Source organism: Dinoponera quadriceps, unplaced genomic scaffold (genome assembly GCF_001313825.1).
Source record: "Dinoponera quadriceps isolate SergipeBrazil2010 unplaced genomic scaffold, ASM131382v1 scaffold1308, whole genome shotgun sequence".
Classification (NCBI taxonomy): Eukaryota; Metazoa; Arthropoda; class Insecta; order Hymenoptera; family Formicidae; genus Dinoponera; species Dinoponera quadriceps.
Window position 1 is genome coordinate 2315875 of NW_014555613.1, and position 18298 is coordinate 2334172.

At 45.4% G+C, this 18298-nt stretch overlaps 1 protein-coding gene across 3 annotated transcripts in view; it reads left to right on the plus strand.

The window, feature by feature from the left end:
• LOC106744899 (carbonic anhydrase-related protein 10) overlaps nucleotides 1-18298 on the plus strand; it is a 159410-nt gene that overhangs the window by 109321 nt on the left and 31791 nt on the right. For all 3 annotated transcript variants that reach the window (XM_014620035.1, XM_014620036.1, XM_014620037.1), the window contains exon 4: nucleotides 7359-7550. In XM_014620035.1, coding sequence (XP_014475521.1) covers nucleotides 7359-7550 — 192 coding nt within the window. The remainder of the gene's footprint in view (nucleotides 1-7358; nucleotides 7551-18298) is intronic.

Genomic DNA, 18298 nt, shown 5'->3' on the forward strand with positions numbered 1-18298 from the left:
GGGGGGGGGGAGATGAAACGGCTGGAGCTCCGTTCTCAGCCGAAGACGTACGTTCGACTCCAGGAGGTGCCGGGGCGCGGTTCGTTCTATTGTTTAATTTAAGTGCCAAAGTTTTAACCGGGTTAAACGGCGTATAAATTCACGAGGCTCCCGGTCTCGCACGACTTCGTCGTGGCCGGGGCTCGGCGTTAGCTATGAAACGGCCTGAGACCGCGTTTAAATAGCGCGGGACCAGGTGTGACGTCAGTGTGGTTTCCGCGCGGCGAAGCCCAGTTTCGTTTCGCTCCCCGACAAATCGAGAGTCCGGCTCGATTCTCCGCCCGGTCAAGTGAGACCGGGGGTGGGATCGCGCGCGGCCATTGCCGTGTGTTACGCCACGTATCGCGCGTATTCCCCCGGGGAGGGGGGAAATTCCTCCAAAATGTATCTTGTTTCCGCGATGTTTCCTTTTCCCGTTTGACCTTTTTACCCGACTTGATTTCTAGTCCGAGTAAAATTTGCAAAATCTCGCATGCGAACGGGCGCGCACACATATACACACTCGCGTACTGGTTGTTCGCTGGACCGCCGCGAGAGAGAGAGAGAGACGCCCCGTGTTTACCGCCGCGTGTGATTTCTCGGCGGTTTCACGCCGCTTGTTTCAATGAAAGAGGCGAGGGCGCGGCGTCGACGCGGTTAACAGCGCGGCAAGAGGCAGAGGATACTTCAGAGAACTCTCTTTAGCGCTTTCCGCAACGGGGTGGGTGAGGGTTGCCGCTGGAGGATACGTAGGGTAGGGTAGGTAGGCAAACAATGAAGAGTCCCATCCGTGGCTCGTTTCAAAGCGCAGCAGAATGCATCCGAGACAGACCTCGTGGTGGGCGCGCGGTCGGTGCGCTCGTGAGAACGCGCAGGCTACCGGCGCCGTAGAAAAGATTGACTCTACGACGAGGCTGGGGGCGAAAGGAGCAATGGGAACGAGGAGAGGGATCGTAGGGTGAGAAGGGAACGACAGGGCAAACGATACCTCGGGAGCACGTTTAAACCTTTTCACGTGCATTTCCGCGGAAGACACTTTGTGGTCCGCCCGCGCTCGGCGAAGTCGAAGAATGCGCATTTTTCTCCCATTCTCTCCTTCCCTCCGGGGACGGGGCGGAACGGGAAGCGAATCGGTATCTGCGCGACTTCCGCGATCCGGCGCGCACAAGTAGCCCGGTTGAACGCTGAATAACGCACGGTGAAAAACGCGGATGAAGAGCGTCGTGACGAGCGAAGCGCGACTCGCGTATAACGCTCGTCCATGTGATGCAATCGCATACATTCGGCCAGCACCGGAGACTGGCGAGGTATCAATTCAGTACTGAAATATGGATTTCACGTTACGATACCGATGTTCTAATATGAGAAAATTCGAAGTCACTGCACTGGAGGAAAAGTACTTAAAGATTTGCTTGTGAGACGTGAAGTTTATTTCACAGAAATAACCTTTATTAAAAAATGAAATGTTAATTTCAACTGTTTTTTTTACACGTCCCAGAAAATTCACTCGGAATTTGGAATAAAAATAACTCACTCGTCGTTACTTGTCCACAAATTGAAAGTGTTCATGAATTGACCCGGCATTAACTGCATTGAAGTGACGCATTTACTTCCAATATATGATATTAATTACTTGGGCTTAAATTTAATTCATAATAGTAACATTTGATATTAAATTGACATATTTATAATCAAGTGTAAATAAATACTCTATTTTCACGCTGAAAAAGTTTATTTTTTTTTTATCACTTTTTTTTTAATCGCGTTCTTAAAATGTCGTCAATAACTATGCCTGGAATCTTCATAGAAATAAACCTAATGTCCCACAAATAAATTTCCAAGTACTATTTTTCAGTGCAACGTGGAGCCTAAATAGCTCAGTGATAAGAGCGGCTGCCTCATGGAGGAAAATAATTGGTTGGCACAGAAAATTTTATACTGTCGCGACAAAATCCATCAGTTACTATATGGACAGCAGGACGACTTGCAAACTGCGATATCGCAGTCAACCGAGTGATGTCGACACGTTCGGGCCGAGCAATTCTCACCGATTGATAAATAAATGTAACAGTTTTGCAACTCGCCTCCGAGATGGGCTAAAGTTTGAGAGAGAGTTGCAAATTTCAATTACACGCGAAAAAGGACCAAATTGTATTATGCAATGTATCCTTGAACTGTGTCTCGCCTCGTCACGGACATTCCAATTAAAAACTCCGGTCGAGCCTATTGATGTAAAGTAAAGAAAGCAATGAAGAGATGAAATTCATGCTCACATGCGCAGAAAACATGCTCGTAACCATGCGCAGAACACATTAACGTGTCCTAAGGACAATTTCACTCGGACATTTTCACTGAGAATATTTTCACACACATTCACTCAGAATATTTTCTATCCTAGTAACAAAACCCATTCTGCTCTAATTACGAATAACTCGCTAATCTTGCCATGCTGATGAAATTTTATCGCTGACGGCACGAATATGCAATAGCAACGATGGTTTTATTGCAACAGCAAGATTGTTTTTTCCAAGCCGGAAAGCGGAAGACCCGAGGGTCTATCCCAGCTGAGTCTGCTTTGCTCCGGTGTTTTTCACTTCGTATGACATTAAAAATGGACATCCGGGTACAAACAAGCACCCACGGCTATATTCTGATTCTCCCTTCCACGGTATACTTATTTATCGTGACAATTGTACAATAATAATAATAATAGTTTCTGGGAACTGGTATTGTTCCAGTATTGATAACCGACCATTTTTTTTTTTAATTACTGCGCTTTTTTATTACTGAATAAATCGGTACAATTATAATATTGTTTATCAAGGCCCATTGCTATCATCCCAAAAATCAATATTGAGTCAGTACCTCGTCACCAGTTATTATTTCTTACTTGGGCGTGCGAAGCGCGCCGAAATCGGTGCTTTTACCCGGATTCCTTCGCTCGATTTGGAACCTCGACATCTCCCGAGAGAGACAGGAAGCGGTAAACGCGCGTCGGGGGTATTTATAGTTCACATCACGCCTATTTATAGTTTACATCACGGTTCACAATTTATAACACGTATCACGATCGTAATCGCCGCTCGAATAATTTGTAGCGGTTTTTACGTAATATTTAATACACGAGTTCTCGGTGAGTTATCGCCGGACCGTTTTGTACGCTGACGTTACACGTCCAGCGCCGGTGTAATTTTATTGCAACAAGTGATCGAGTAGATTCGGCTATCGAGCCGCGGTATCGGCTCTTTTACGAGCTACTTCTATCTCTAGCGCTCTCTAAAAGCGGCCGCTGTCCCGTAGTACGTTTCTTCGCACGAACAACCGCACGCTGCCGGCGAGAGAGAGGAAGATAGAGAGAGAGACGGGAAGAGAAAGAAAGAGAGAGAGAGAGAGAGAGAGAGAGAGAGAGAGAGAGAGAGAGAGACTGACGAATCGCGTGTAACCCTCCCGGCCGTCCGAGCTCGCCATAATCGAAGCTGTAACGAGCGTTCTCTTACGTCGCGCGGAATTGCCAATTCCCTGTGGTACCTCGACCGCGCGCCATAATTGAAGCCGCACGTTTCGATAAACTCGATCGTAGAAACTGTCGCGCACAAATCGACGTAACCGCCATATAAACAGAGCGAGCCGTTAGTTAACTCGCGCCGTTGTGCCGAGGAAAGGGACACGCGAGCCGGATCGAAAGAAGCTTTTCGAATTTCTACGAGGACGAACGTGAGTCGCGTGCTAGGGACGATTCTACTCGGTGGCCGCTTAATTCGTATTAATTACCAGACAATGTTGCCGCACGGCCGCTGACCGGGGGTTCCCTCTCCGCCACCGGGGGAGGTCTTGCGTGGCGTTTCAATCCAATCCGGACCGTCTTGATTTCCGTTGCGCGCGAAAGCTCGATTTCGCGCTCGTCGATGCGCCGACTGGAAACCCGATCGAGACATTCGCGTTCCTATCGCGCTCTGGTCGATCGCGCGGTTCTGACTAACGTACGTGTACGGAGAAATCCCGGGTTAGACGTAGGGGAAAAGTGCCAAGGTCAACGTGCCATTTTGTTCCTGGGCCCGGAAACCCCGTTGAAGGCGTAGAATTAAAGTGGATACAAAGCAGCAACATTTATCTGCCAAAATACGTTGGAGTCTTTTGAATATGATTGCATTTCGTCTCGCAAGTAACTACTATAAAATAATGACAAAGCTTGCTGTGCTATTCGATAGAGTTCGGTACTTCGTAGCCGAGAAACATGGGTATGTCTATTTTCCATACCTTTGTCAGCTTTGGTGCTTTCCCTCTAACATCCGCGAATCCGTGCCAACTAAGTCCATTTTTCATAGTTCCCAGATTCCCAGAACGTAATCGCGAAACTGCAGCCCGTATGGAAAAGGGATTTGGCGAGTTTCGGCGATCTCGTAAATACTCCCGCGTAGGTCCGGCCTCATTTGCGTCGGGACGACGCCCGTGAGCGAGCTATCCGTGTCTTTAACTAAGCTTCCCCGCGTGAAACTCGATTATTCTCGCGACTTCACGGCCCCCGCGGGCCGTTTCCATTAGTCCGCGTAGAAAGAAAGAAGGGAGTCGCCGGTGAATTAATCGTGAAACATCACCGCGAAGTCTCCTCATATCCGCGTCTCTCTTCTGCGACCCTCCCCCTCTGACTTCGGTCCCCATTCGCCGAGGCTGCTCGTGAATTCCGCTGTTCTCGCGCGGGAACAAAACGACGGAGACCAGCAGTCGGTGGAATACGCAGCGACGATTGTTCGGACCGTTCGCGGACGACTTCCCGGAACGACCCGGCGAGAGGGTAAGAGGCTCCAAGCAGAGGGGGAGGAGGGGGCGTAAGGAAGATGAGCCACCCCCGGCCGAACTTTGACTTTCGTCGAAAGAAGGGCGGCCTTTGTGCGCGCTCGGGATCCCACGGAACTACCGTGTTCCGTCGCGAGTCCTCTTCCGGCTTCTCTCCAAGCCGCCTCCATTGATCCAAGTTCGGAGCTGGGAGCGAGAAAAAAGGAAGCTCGGCGGGGAAAAAAGAAACGAGAGGCGAACGAATTATTCCCGGGGGCGATCGAGGGGATGGAAATCTATCGCGAAATAATGAGTTATGCGCCATTGATTCTCCTCTGTGCGCGCGCGCGCGCGCACGGGGGGAGGGAAAGTCGTCGCGCCGACACCGCCGGCCGCCTGCCTGCTCGCTCGCGTTCATTTCTCTCTGTCATCGCGAAGGAGGGCCGCCGATGTCTTAATGAATTCGGGAGGAAACAGCGACGAGTTTTCGGAGTGAGATTAACGACCGGCGTGGGATTGTTTAAATTTTACGGGGGGACAATGCGTCGTTGTAAATTTTCGGATTGTAATATGAAACTTGCGCGCTCGCGCGGTAGCTTTCAATCTATCACGCGCAGGCGGTGCTTATCGATGTAATTAATATAACCCTCTGCGATGAGTTTGATAAGTACGCTGAAAAAAAGCGCTGCCGCGTTCAAGTAGTATTTACTTGCTCCGTGTAAGATGATTACTCCGATACTCCTTGGCAAATCTTGACTGGAAGCAGAAATATAATGTTTGCTGTACTATATAAATTGGTATACAAAGTGTCTAACGTAAACCGTGCCATCCGTCGCATACTTGCAGTTTAAGTCAATGTGAACAAAAAAGTCTCCTATCATTTTGCAAACATGCAAAATTTCGAGCTATAGAACAGTTTGCGTCAGACACCCTTGTATGATATGATATTTTCTCCTTACAAGCAGACATTTACTTGTATGTATTAAAACAATTGCGACAAATATCAAATTCATAATATTGAGAATATAAGAATTTATTTTTAAAAAATATTCACTAGACAGAAAAAATTAAATTTAAAACCACTAGGAAAAGATGGAAAAGAAGTATCACGTAATTTTAATAAATATTCCCTTAAATTTAGAACTATAATACAATTACATTCAATAATTCATTTACAAGTTAAGATATTATTGTATTCAAGTAAGTATTTATTACGAGTTATTAAAATATACTTAAATTTGTAAAAAATATTACTTGATTACGTGATGAATCAATGATTTTATTATTTTATGCAAAATGTCAATCCGAAGAACATCCGCTGAGCGTCAATTTTTCGACGCGCAGCAATGCGATGTGACGGTGCGCAACGTAAGAAATTCGATTTCGGAACCGTCGCGTCGCGATGCTGAAAAGATCCCGTCTTAATAGCGGCCGCGCGAAAGAATCTGCCGAGAAGGCGAGAAGGTTGAGAGGCGACGAAAAAGAGGTTAAAGGCCAAAAATCTATTGCAAAATAATAAGTTATCTCCGGACGACTTTTGCCGACGTGTCTTCCGCGGCTGGCTTCTCCCCGAGGTTACCTCATTATTTCTAACTGATGACGCCATAATTCAGGTTCCCGCGACGTACAAGAAAATGGACTTCCCGGCCTCGTCTTGCACTTTGCCGAGCTCCTATGCGACATGGCACCCGTGTCTCTGGTTTTGCTATTCCATCCAATTAAATGCCTAATCAATTATCCCGCGGGACGAGCTGCCGCCCTTTCTTGTAGACATCTTTGCAACCGCGCTCTTATGCAGCTCATTACGATAAGGCATGCGGGAGCCATTGTTCGCGAATCTCGTCCTAAAATACACCGAATTAGCATTTAAAATCCTCCGCGTTATCAGCCTTAAAAATTTGATCCACGAATAAAAAGCGTTAACATTTCGCTCGCTTGTACAGGGTGAATCACTAAAAGCATTAGAGGCTAATATTTTTGAAACTGAACGAGATATGAAATTTTTATTTTCTAGCGACTATTGGGTATCGATGTGGACACTGTGTGATGAAGTTTTAATTTTTTTTATCACTTAACACATATAGAATGATAGAATCTCAGACCGCTGCCTCACATTGATTTGATCTCTATAATTTTATGTAAAAAATAAAGTTGACTTTGAAATGACCTTAATGACTTTGTTTAAAAATTAACTTCATCACACAATGCCGGGCTTCAATACCAAACGGCCATTGGAAAATAAGAATTTCATATCTCGTTTAATTTCAGAAGCCTAACGCTTTTAGTGATTCACCCCATACAGTTTCCCGGAAAACAGTTCCGGCGTCTCGACATTTCCATTCGACAAAAAGTCGCAAAGAAAAATATTCGTGAATTCGTGTTTCGTCGTGAAGTTCGAAAGTTGCAAGTTGCATGGAAGAGAAGACCCAATGTGCAATGGTTCTTCTTTCCATATTCAACATCGATCAATTAATACGTATTGCCGTTCGTACGCATTTGAATAATTGCATTCCGCTCAGCAGATGTATTATGAATACTAAAAAGTTTCGATCGATTTCGTTTTGCAGGTTTCCGGAAATTTACACAATACCGGGCAGTTCCTGGTATTTAGGGCGGACAGAGAGGCGAAGATACGAGTCAATATAACGGGTGGCCCGCTCGCTTATCACTATCAGTTCGAAGAGATATACATCCACTACGGAATGGACGATAGTCATGGCTCCGAACATCGTATCAATAACTATGCTTTCCCCGCTGAGGTGAGTCGCACATAATGTATTATATGAAAGGGATAAGAGATTCCTGAGGGATGCATGATACCGTAGCCCGAGTGTGTGCCTCAATCTGCCAACGATGTCTCGTCACCTTTAAGAATTTTACATAAGGCATAAAACCGAGCGAAAACTTTTAGCTCTCGAAATCTCTTCATGTGTGGAGCGCACGAAAGTCACTTTTCTCGGGCCGCATAAATAATGAGAAGAAAAATCGCACTTTAATCGGGCTTCTAGTTTAAACGGATCGTGGATTTTCAACGTGTTACTGTTTAAAAGTCCTTGCATTTTTAACGGTCAAATACCATTTGCGCAGAAAGAAATCCATTTCAGAGATTAGCTCGAGTGTTAATTATAGATTAATGCATATTTCAATTCCCGGACTACTAATATATTCCCTTTTCCTCTGGTAGAGCCTATATATATATATAGACCTATAAACCTTAATATATATATATATATATATATATATTAGGTTGGGGAAAAAGAAATCCATTATTTTTACTTGAACTTCAAGACTTTATTTAACATGTTTCGGATTGTCCGATTTGGGTCAAATATGCACCGTTTTGTTTTATAATTTGTTGCCATTTTAAAGGTAGCTTCATAATGCCTCTCTCATAAAAGTCTTGGTCCCTATTGGCGAAAAACTCTAGCAATCGATTTTCACAATCTTCTCTTGATGCCAATTTCTTATCACTAAGGAAGTTTTGCAATGCAAGAAAAACATGGTAATCGCTTGGTGCCGGACTATATGGTGGATGCATCAAAACTTTCCAACCAAGCTCCCGGAGTTTCTGCCGAGTCACTATAGATATGTGTGGTCTGTCCTGATGGAACACAATACCTCTCCTGTTGGCCAATTCTGGCCGTTTCTGGTCAATCGCTAGCTTCAAACGGTCCAGTTGTTGACAGTAGAGATCCGAATTTAGTGTTTGGCCATATGGAAGCAACTCATAATAAATGATTCCTTTCCAGTCCCACCAAATGCACAGCAGAACCTTCCTGGCCGTTAGTCCTGGTTTGGCCACCGTTTGAGCTGCTTCATCGCGCTTTGACCACGATCGTTTTCGCACAATGTTGTCGACCCATTTCTCATCCCCAGTCACCATCCGTTTAAGAAATGGGTCGATTTCATTCCGTTTGGCCAAGGCTTCGCAGATGGANGCCACCGTTTGAGCTGCTTCACCGCGTTTTGACCACGATCGTTTTCACACAATGTTGTCGACCCATTTCTCATCCCCAGTCATCATCCGTTTCAGAAATGGGTCGATTTCATTCCGTTTCGCCAAGGCTTCGCAGATGGAAATTCGATCCATCATGTTTCTTTGTGTTAATTGGTGTGGCACCCAAACATCAAGCTTCTTTTTGAATCCAGCTTTGTGCAAATGGTTTAAAACTGTTTTATGGTCGATCTTTAGCTCCTGGGCGATGCTACGACTGCTAACATGCAGATCGATTATTTCTGTGATTTTATCGACATTTTCGACGACGGGCCTACCTGTGCATCTTTAACATCAAAAATACCTGAACGGAATCGACGAAACCAAAATTGCACGTAATTGGCTGTTACAGTATCGGCACCATAAACACCATTCACAATTACAGCCGCCTGGCTTGCATTTTCGCCTTTATCAAAGAAAAACTNTCTTTAGCTCCTGGGCGATGCTACGACTGCTAACATGCAGATCGATTATTTCTGTGATTTTATCGACATTTTCGACGACGGGCCTACCTGTGCATCTTTAACATCAAAAATACCTGAACGGAATCGACGAAACCAAAATTGCACGTAATTGGCTGTTACAGTATCGGCACCATAAACACCATTCACAATTACAGCCGCCTGGCTTGCATTTTCGCCTTTATTAAAGAAAAACTGTAAAATGTACCGAATTTTCTCTTCGTTGACTTCCACTTTTAACACCCTGTAACTCACAACTGAATGGACCAAACAAAAAACAACAAAAGAATTTTTTTAGTGCGAAATGTCACCTTTCCAACGAGCATAAATCTGAAATTGTTCGATCGATACTTTACGAGATATCGATCACTACAGCCATCTACCGAAAAAATAATGGATTTCTTTTTACCCAACCTAATATATGTGTGCACGTCTGTGCCAGGGTGGTTATGCCGAAAATTCGCGAGGGAAGAATAACACGATGAAAGAGAAAATAATTGAGGCGTAAAGAAAAAATGATGATATCTCTAATCCGATGAATACACTACAAATGCAAATGTGTTATTTTTATACGCATAAACGTCTAAAAATAACACATTAAACTGAACTCATTTTACATGTTTCTTGCCGTTTCAGGTTACGCCATTTGAAACGTTTAATTGTGTTAAATTATAAATTAACACGTCCACTTGTTAAACGACATGATTTAATACGGCCAGAAATGTGTATGAAAAATCTCAGCTAAAATAACACATTTGTATTTACAATGTAGATAATTCTCATACAGGAAAGCATGCGTGATAGTTTAAAGATAGTTTATCTTAAACTTAAAATCTTTACTTTAAAGTTAAAAATTCGTGGAATATATTGCATGAATACGCACATACCCGTGCAATATGTACAGTTACGCGTGTGTATACATATTATTATCTAATTATAGTTTATCGTACGAAACCACAGAGAAACGATACTTATAATCCCGTTATAACAACTGCAACTCGGGTTTTCGGTTACGGCCGGCCACAAACGCGGTACAGACAATCATGAAATTCTAATCACGCCATTATCCTAGCAATCGCTTTACAAAGCGACAAATAATTGGGATTATCGTGTAATTTGCAGTTTGCCAATTAATTATAACCACAATACAGTGAGACCGTGCCTGTGACGCGTGCACGGCGCACGGCTCCCTCGTAAAACTCTACATATTGGCGAACGTGATTTCGTTCGCGAATGAGCTGTACTCGAAATCATTGCTGTAACGAGAGACGGAGCGGAGCAGAGGAGGATGACCCGAGGGTGACGATATAATTAATTGAAATTAATTACGTGCCGGCATCGTAACGAGACAAATTAAACATTCGTTAAACGGGACATGACGGCGACCCAATTAACTGTGACCCGCTTATTTCTCTCGAAAGCAAGCGGAGAGACCCCTTCCGCTTTACGATCCAATTTTCTTAAACCCACATAATAATGGCGCGATCCGCTACCGTCGCCGGTGTGTCGAGTGTCCAAACTAGTAGAGAGAGAAAGAGAGAGAGTGAGGAATCGCGATGACGTCGGATGACTGGTTTGGATTTATAGAGAATCCGTTTCACGAGATAATCGGAACCCGGGGAGAATAAGCGACGATGCGGATATCGTAAGAAGCGAAAATAAACGTGTGCGATATCCTCGGCAAGATAAATTGCGACGGAAAAGTTCGCAAACGGGGATGTTGGCGAACGGATTCCATGCGAAACGTATTACCGAGTCCGGTAAAAAATTAAACTTCTGAAAACGCTCGCGCGGGTTGATTCGGCGGAAATGTAATATCGATCAGTACGCCTCTCCCCTCCCCCTTACCTATAAATACAGAGGTCGAAGGGATACTTCTCTATCCTTTTTTTCTTAATGACTAAAAAGGTCGGTTTAATGAATCCGCGCAACCGGAGGTAATTATCGAGAATCGATAATCAAGAAGTCTAAGTGCATTTGTAGGATATCGGATCGATGATATGACTAACACGGATTTCTCATTTATTAAAACGCGGCGCACGTAAAATTCAATATGCCAATAATAACTAACTTTTCGCTTTCGCGCAAATCCCCTCTCAGATAGCGGTAACGAGTTACAAGCAGTTCGAACGGTAATTCAATTTGGATATCGCGAGTATGGTCGGCGGATAAACGAGCAGCCAAGTAGTAATGAAATTTTTATCTCTTAATTCGCGCCGTATCGTTTCGCAGAAAGAGCGACCGCGGATTTTCTTTTTCATTCGCGCATTAACGCTTTTTTCCCCGACTCTACCGCTCTCTCTCTCTCTCTCTATCTCTCTCTCTCTCTCTCCCTCACTCTTTCATCTTCGTCTTTGATACGCCTCGATTCGCAGCGCTACGTGAGAAGAAGGGGGTTGCGAGCACATCTCGCTGATACCACAAGACACCAGGAAAAGCGCCAAATGCGACTGGCCATTATATCCTCGCGCCCTTGGTGAGGAACGGGCTTTCAATGGGGCCGTGAATCAAAGCCAGTCACCTACCATCGTACCATCATACGTACGGGTCTACCACCCCGCGTCTAGCTTACGCCGCTCTTCTATATAGGACTCCGACCGACTGTACGAGCGCACGTGAATTAATTTGGTAGTTGCAAGAAGAACGGATCCGGCATTTTCCCCGCTGCCAAATCGATCTAGTTAGACGACGAGGGGTCTGTCCCGGTTTATCAAGCGGGAGGGAAGTGTCCTTGAAACGATTCAAAATTTATCGTGACACTTTGTAGCATGAGGATTCGTCTCTCCCTCTCCCTCCCTCTCTCTCTCTCTCGTGTACATGAAAGAGGATTATTTGCGAAAATTTTTCTTCCGATCTAATTCAAGTTTGATTTTTTACTCTAAAAAATTAGACAGGTTGACCATCGATGAATCATGACCCGGTCATTTTTCCGTCTGACCTGATAGCTTTCAGGTTGATCTTTAGCCGAAATAACGGAACATCGATCATCGGCGGATCAAGACGTTTATTAGGGATAAAAGAGGAATAATGGCTTATCAGATACGCGAACCGTATCGAATTTCGGTAACGGGGCAGATAGTTCGGGAGGTGCCAATATTAGGTATATATACAACGCGATAATCGCGGCATGCGACGTTATAGTCAATAAAGAGAGCATAACATGTTTATTGATCATTAATTCAGTACTCCCGGCGGGAAGGGCAAACACAATTACATTCGGTAGCGGAATACACGGCGCATTATGCTAGGTGCGCCATAATGCCTACGCCGAGTGTTCAATAGGCTTCTGTGCGGTCGATCACGAAAGTTACTCGCGCTCAATTTAGAAAGAGAGGCGTTTGTCAATGGCGGCATGCCGACGCGAATAACCAAAACTGCGAACGCGTTCGATCTCTCGTCTTTCCTCAGTATTCCCTCTCTTTATTCTCTCTCTTTTCATTCTCCCGTACATATACAATTGCGCACCGGAAGGTGTATACGACTTGCTCAACTTGCCCTTACTCAAAAATATGCTTAGGACTGGGAAAATGTTTTCGCGTAATTAGTCGGGTTTTTACCGCGAGGGTGGTAAACATTTTTCGCCGGCGGTCCATCGGCCAGAGCTGGCAGCTCGCAGTTTCGCGTTACACAAGCTCGTTACGCGATTTGCATTCAAATGTAACAGGAGCGGTGTCGTCAGCAGCAGCGGCAGCAACGGCGGCGGCGGCGCGTTAAAAAGCCGGGCGATTAATCAGAGCAGTGAAGGGCCGCATAGTTTCCGTATAGCGTCAAAGGGACGCGAATAATTCAAGCTGCAACGACGGCATCTTGGCCGCGTAAACACGACGCCGGATCATGGCCAGGCGTTGGCGGCGCGCATAATGAAATCTGCATTAATACGCGGCCAGAAAGCCCAAGGGAAGGAGAGACCGGCGGTCATGGACAGGACGGGGCTGAGGCCGGTTGGGTACGGTGGTTAGCTACGCTCGGCGCGGGGCTGTTGGTCGGCGGGGCGGAGAAGGCTCGGTTTGAAAGCCCTAGCCCGGAGGACAAGGGGATTCCAAGAGCCACGACACTCGAGCGAGTCTGACCCATTACCAGCGTGTTTGAGGGACGAGCCGCTTTGATGCCGAAAGCCTACTCGAGGAGCGGCTGATGGAGTGCCTCGAGAGCGCACTCCTCCAATGGGCTCCGTCCCTGTCTCCGTGCCCAAACGGATGTCCACAGGAGTGTATCTGCCTCTCTCTCTCTCTCTCTCGCTCCTTCCCCGGCCTGACCGGCAGGGCCCCTGTCGAGACCGTTCGCGAATTTATGGCCACCGGTGCCCGGCCAAATTGGGCAAACCGCGCGCGCGCGCGCTGCGTATTATTGTCCGCCATCGATCACGTAAGAAACGCCGGCCGCGATCTTACTCGGCCCGGCTGTTGACGCTTGTCTTCGGGAAAGAGAGAGAGAGAGAGAGAGGATTTATCTTCTTGCATCGGTTTAATACAAACATTCAATTAGCAAATGACCATGCGTGTTCAAACACTGACATCTCTTACTTTGCGATTTTCTTGCGATATTGCACTTTCTCGGTTTCATCGTACTCAGTTTATATGAAAAATTGGGATATCTTTTCCTTCGTGCTTCTTTCCGATTCGAGTTCGGGAAATTCGAACGATCGATTAGATTTCAGCATTAAAGCGAAACACAGAACGGTGACGGTGCAAATGCGACGTAGGATGCCGAGGGTCCTTTTGATAGGTACGGTGCTCTGACAGCCGGTATACCCCGCTAATGGTCAAACAACGTGGCACGGGATTCGAGTGCTATGATTATGCCACCAGAGCGTACACAAATTGACAGGCATAATTGGTTTAATTTCTGCATGGCGTCCAGCCTGTGGAACGCGGCCGGTTCGGAATTGTCTGGAAGGACGCTAATACCTTAAAGCCGTTCTCCGTTATTGGCGCACTTCATCGTGTGCAAATGAAGCATATAAAGACAACAAAATTACACTGAAAAAATTGGCTGATTTGACAATAAGTACTAAAATTTGGTAAATATTTGCCGATCAAGTATTTGATTACTGCAAATAATTTAGTTCCATGTACTGTATATACGATACTGTAATTCCGTATATTGTATATTTAGCATATGGGACAAAATTATTTCGTTGCAGTAATCAAATATTTGGTCGGCAAATATTCACCAAATTTTAGTACTTATTACCAAATCCCTTTCTCAGTATGTAGATATACCGATTTATATATATACAAGTGATTTCTTAATTAACGCCTATTGCGTACATAGCGTTATTCCTCGTGAAAATTTGAATCCAATAGTACCGAGCGAAAACGTCAAAACGTCAGTAATTTGCGAGATACAAACAATTAGAAAAACAGCTTCTTGTGAAAAGAAATTTCTTAATAATTATCATACATTTAGTTAAATAGTTTTAACTAAGTAATCTGGGTACAGTAACTGAATAATTTAGTTACATGGTATATGTAACTAAACCATTTAGTTACGTGTACTTAATTATTTAGTTAAATGTACCATGTACTATCTAACTAAATGATACGTTCACTATAACTAAATCATGTGTTGAAATTATTTACCTAAATGTTTGATAATTGTGATCAAATTTTCAGTGAAAGCCTACCGCAAACTATGCTTCGAACGACCAAGTGAATGACAAATCTATTTTCTTCGATTAATTTCAAGCGGATTTTACTTTAACAGAATTTTAATTTTGAGTTTAGCCGTAAAGATATGTTCCGTTGATAATTGGAGTCGCTATAAATAATGGCCCCTTTTCAAAGACAAAATGACAATAGGAACTTTTCGATTTAATTTCTCACGAGAAATAACGCTGTGTAAACAATGGACGTTAATTAATAAATACCCTCTGTATCTACGAGATTCGTTATTTCCCTCGATGGCCGATTACCGCGGAACAATTAGACAGGGCCACCGAAATCGTGCCGAAAACGGCGGCGGAAATGAAGCGACAGTTTTATTATCTTCCCTTAATTACACACCTTTGAGATCCTCTCGCGTGTATTGCACTCGCCACGTACTCACGCGTCCCCGCGATAACGAGAGTGACCCCGCGAATTGCCTCTCAATTCGCGTTAATTTTCCAGCATAATCGCGAGGTTTACTGCAGCAAAACTCTTTTCGGTAGGAATGTCCCGGAGCGTACGGGCGCGCGAGAGTTGGAACATATGGTGGAATAAAGGGAAATCCGAAATGGTAGCGCGTATATTCGCTTAATTATTCTGTGCAGAGCTTTAACCAGTCGAGAGGCCCTGGCGCGCGCGCGTTTCCGTAATTGTAGTGGTCGTTTATAGTTGAACGACCCTCGTCGCGTCGCGATTGTGTGTTGTCACGAGTGCGCCTCTCTTACTTCCGGTTTGTGTTAAAAGGTCACCGGGACCTCGAGGGCTCCTCTCGCTGTTTTTTTCCGCTCTCGTAAAACTCCCCCCGTCACATGGCAGTGAGGCGCGCCGCAACGCTGCCGTGTACTTAAGCGTTATTAAAATTTTACAATGGCCAGTGTTACATATTAAGAGTACGACCATCGCGACTACCACTACTACTACTACGACGAATAAATTAACAATCACGAGGACCGGGAAGGGGCGGGAGCGGGGGGGGGGGCGGATATTGACCCGAACTCTTAATTGGATCGCGAAATGATGTAACGCGTCATAAGCGGCCGCACGCGCGCACAGTTTCGGGCCTTATTAATTAATTTCATGTTTATGCCGCATTGTTGTACGCGCGCAAATGATGCGACGCGTGTTATATTTTCAGCGGGCCAGCCGCCACCGCGCGTTCACACACACGTCGCCGCGTATATACCGTTTAATAAAATTCCACATGCCCGGCATCCAATAATTGATTTAATTGAAACGAAAACCGCCGATAAGCGGCAATGACTGCCGCCTATTGTTGTAAGTGTTATTCGCGCATATTTCGAACGAAACGGGAAATTGAAACAGCGAAGAAACGTTTTCTCCCTCCCTCTCTCTTTTTCCCTCCGCCTCTGTCTTTCTCGCGCGCGCGCGCGCGTTAACAATGTCGACGACGAGAGAATGCGGCCAATTCGAAAGCGCTGGACAAACAGAGATAGACGATAATCCCGGGCGGCAAGAAGGGGCTTTTTAACGCGGCGTTCCGCGAGGTTACCCTCATTAACGATGCTAAAACGTAATTAGCAATAATTTGAAAGTATAATCCTCGCATTCAATTAACGCTGACGCGATATAACGGGCGTGTCCGTAAAACGACGAAACGCTCGGACGGTAATGGAGTACTCGGCGATTTTTCAAGTAAAATGACGCATCTACATATGAATAGTACGAACTCAGACGATTTGTGTGTACGTATATATATATATATATATATATATATATTTGTGTGTACGTATATATATANATGCGCGCGTACCCCCCGGCACGTGTGTATTGTCACGTCGTTGTGCCCGTATAGACATTCGTGTCTGTGCAGACGGCACTCGTGGGTTAATATAGAGCCGGTAGGTGGAAGGGTCGGAGGTAAAGGCAGGCAGGCTGGTTGAGAGGGGGGAGGAGGATGTGCAGCATTACTGCTGTATATCTATCATAGCAGAATAGCGCATTGTGCTAGAAATCGCGATGGCATGCCCATAGGCCGCAAGAACGCCATAAGCGCACCCTCTAATGCGTGAATTATCCTTGATGCATGTCCTCGCGAGCTCGAGAAAAAAGACACGAGCGACGATACAACGAGAGATCGGCGGAGCGGTGCGATTTCCGTAATTCGCCGCAATAAAAACGTGCCGTTAAATGCGTGCTCGCTCGAGCGAGCGGATAAGGAACGGAAGAACGAGGACTTCGGAATTTCCTTCGCTCGCATCTTCACGTGCGAAAGCGCGGGATAATATTCGAGTTAACGAGTGGAGAAAACGGGCAGGAGACAGGGACGGCCGGTCGATACAGAATGTTAGCGAATTACGAATTAAGTGCCGACGAATGAGCGAGGGAGCGAACGGACAACGCGTACGAAGCGCGTATTTTCATCCGCGCTTTAATTCGTCCGTCAAGTCGCGGTCATTTGATTCATCGACCGGCGCGTTCCGTCCTGGCGATACGTTTATCTTCGACGTTTAAACGTTAACGAGAAATCGAATTTCGTAAACACGCGGGCGTGCAAACACGAAAGGGGGGGGGGGGGGGAAGCTAAATTTTNTCCGAGTTTGTAACGTTGTTGGTTTTACCGCTCTTTCGAAATATTGCACTTTTCAATCACGACGGTAATACAGAACGCGCGTGTTCTCCTTATTTAATCCACCAGAACGCGGATTTTAATTCATATCCGTTCCATCGGCTACGATTTATGCGCTCGCGTCTAGCCGTTTGTTACGCGTAGCAGACTGTATCTAATAAAATTAAAAACTGTCCGTACGCGCCGACGACAATTTGCAGGCTGAGCATAAAGTGGACTTGTCGACTCGATCTTTCAATTCGATCCCCTAATTTGCAATATTTATGGAGCATTTAAGCCGCCGGATTATATACAATGTAATCCTACGGTATACGTTTATTGCGTGTACACAAGCCTGCTGTGTATAATCCGACAGTTCAAATCTTCTGTATAAATATTACAAATCAGAGGATCGAATCGAAAAATCGAGTCGACGAGTCTACTTTATCCTCGGCCTACAAATTGTCACGTGTGTAATTAAAATTAAAACAGCGTGTCCTAACGCGTTACGATTTGTTACCAAATCATGTGGCTTCGTTCTTCATCTTTTTTTAATTCTCTCACGGAAACTGCCAGGGGAGACCGGAAATGAGAGGGTAGAGGTCGAATGTGACGGGAAAATACGTTATACTTTTCAACGGCCGCCCCGTGTATGAAGTGCCGTGCATGAGGTATTCCGAGGTGCCGATTTTTCAGTTTAGTACACCCGCCTTAGCGATTGCATACACTGATTTTACACTTGATGCACCCAACGAATGAACCGCGCGCGTATCGAATATTCATATCGGCCGTGACTCGCGAGGCGTTCTCACCTGCCTGCCCCCCCCCCCCCCCCCCC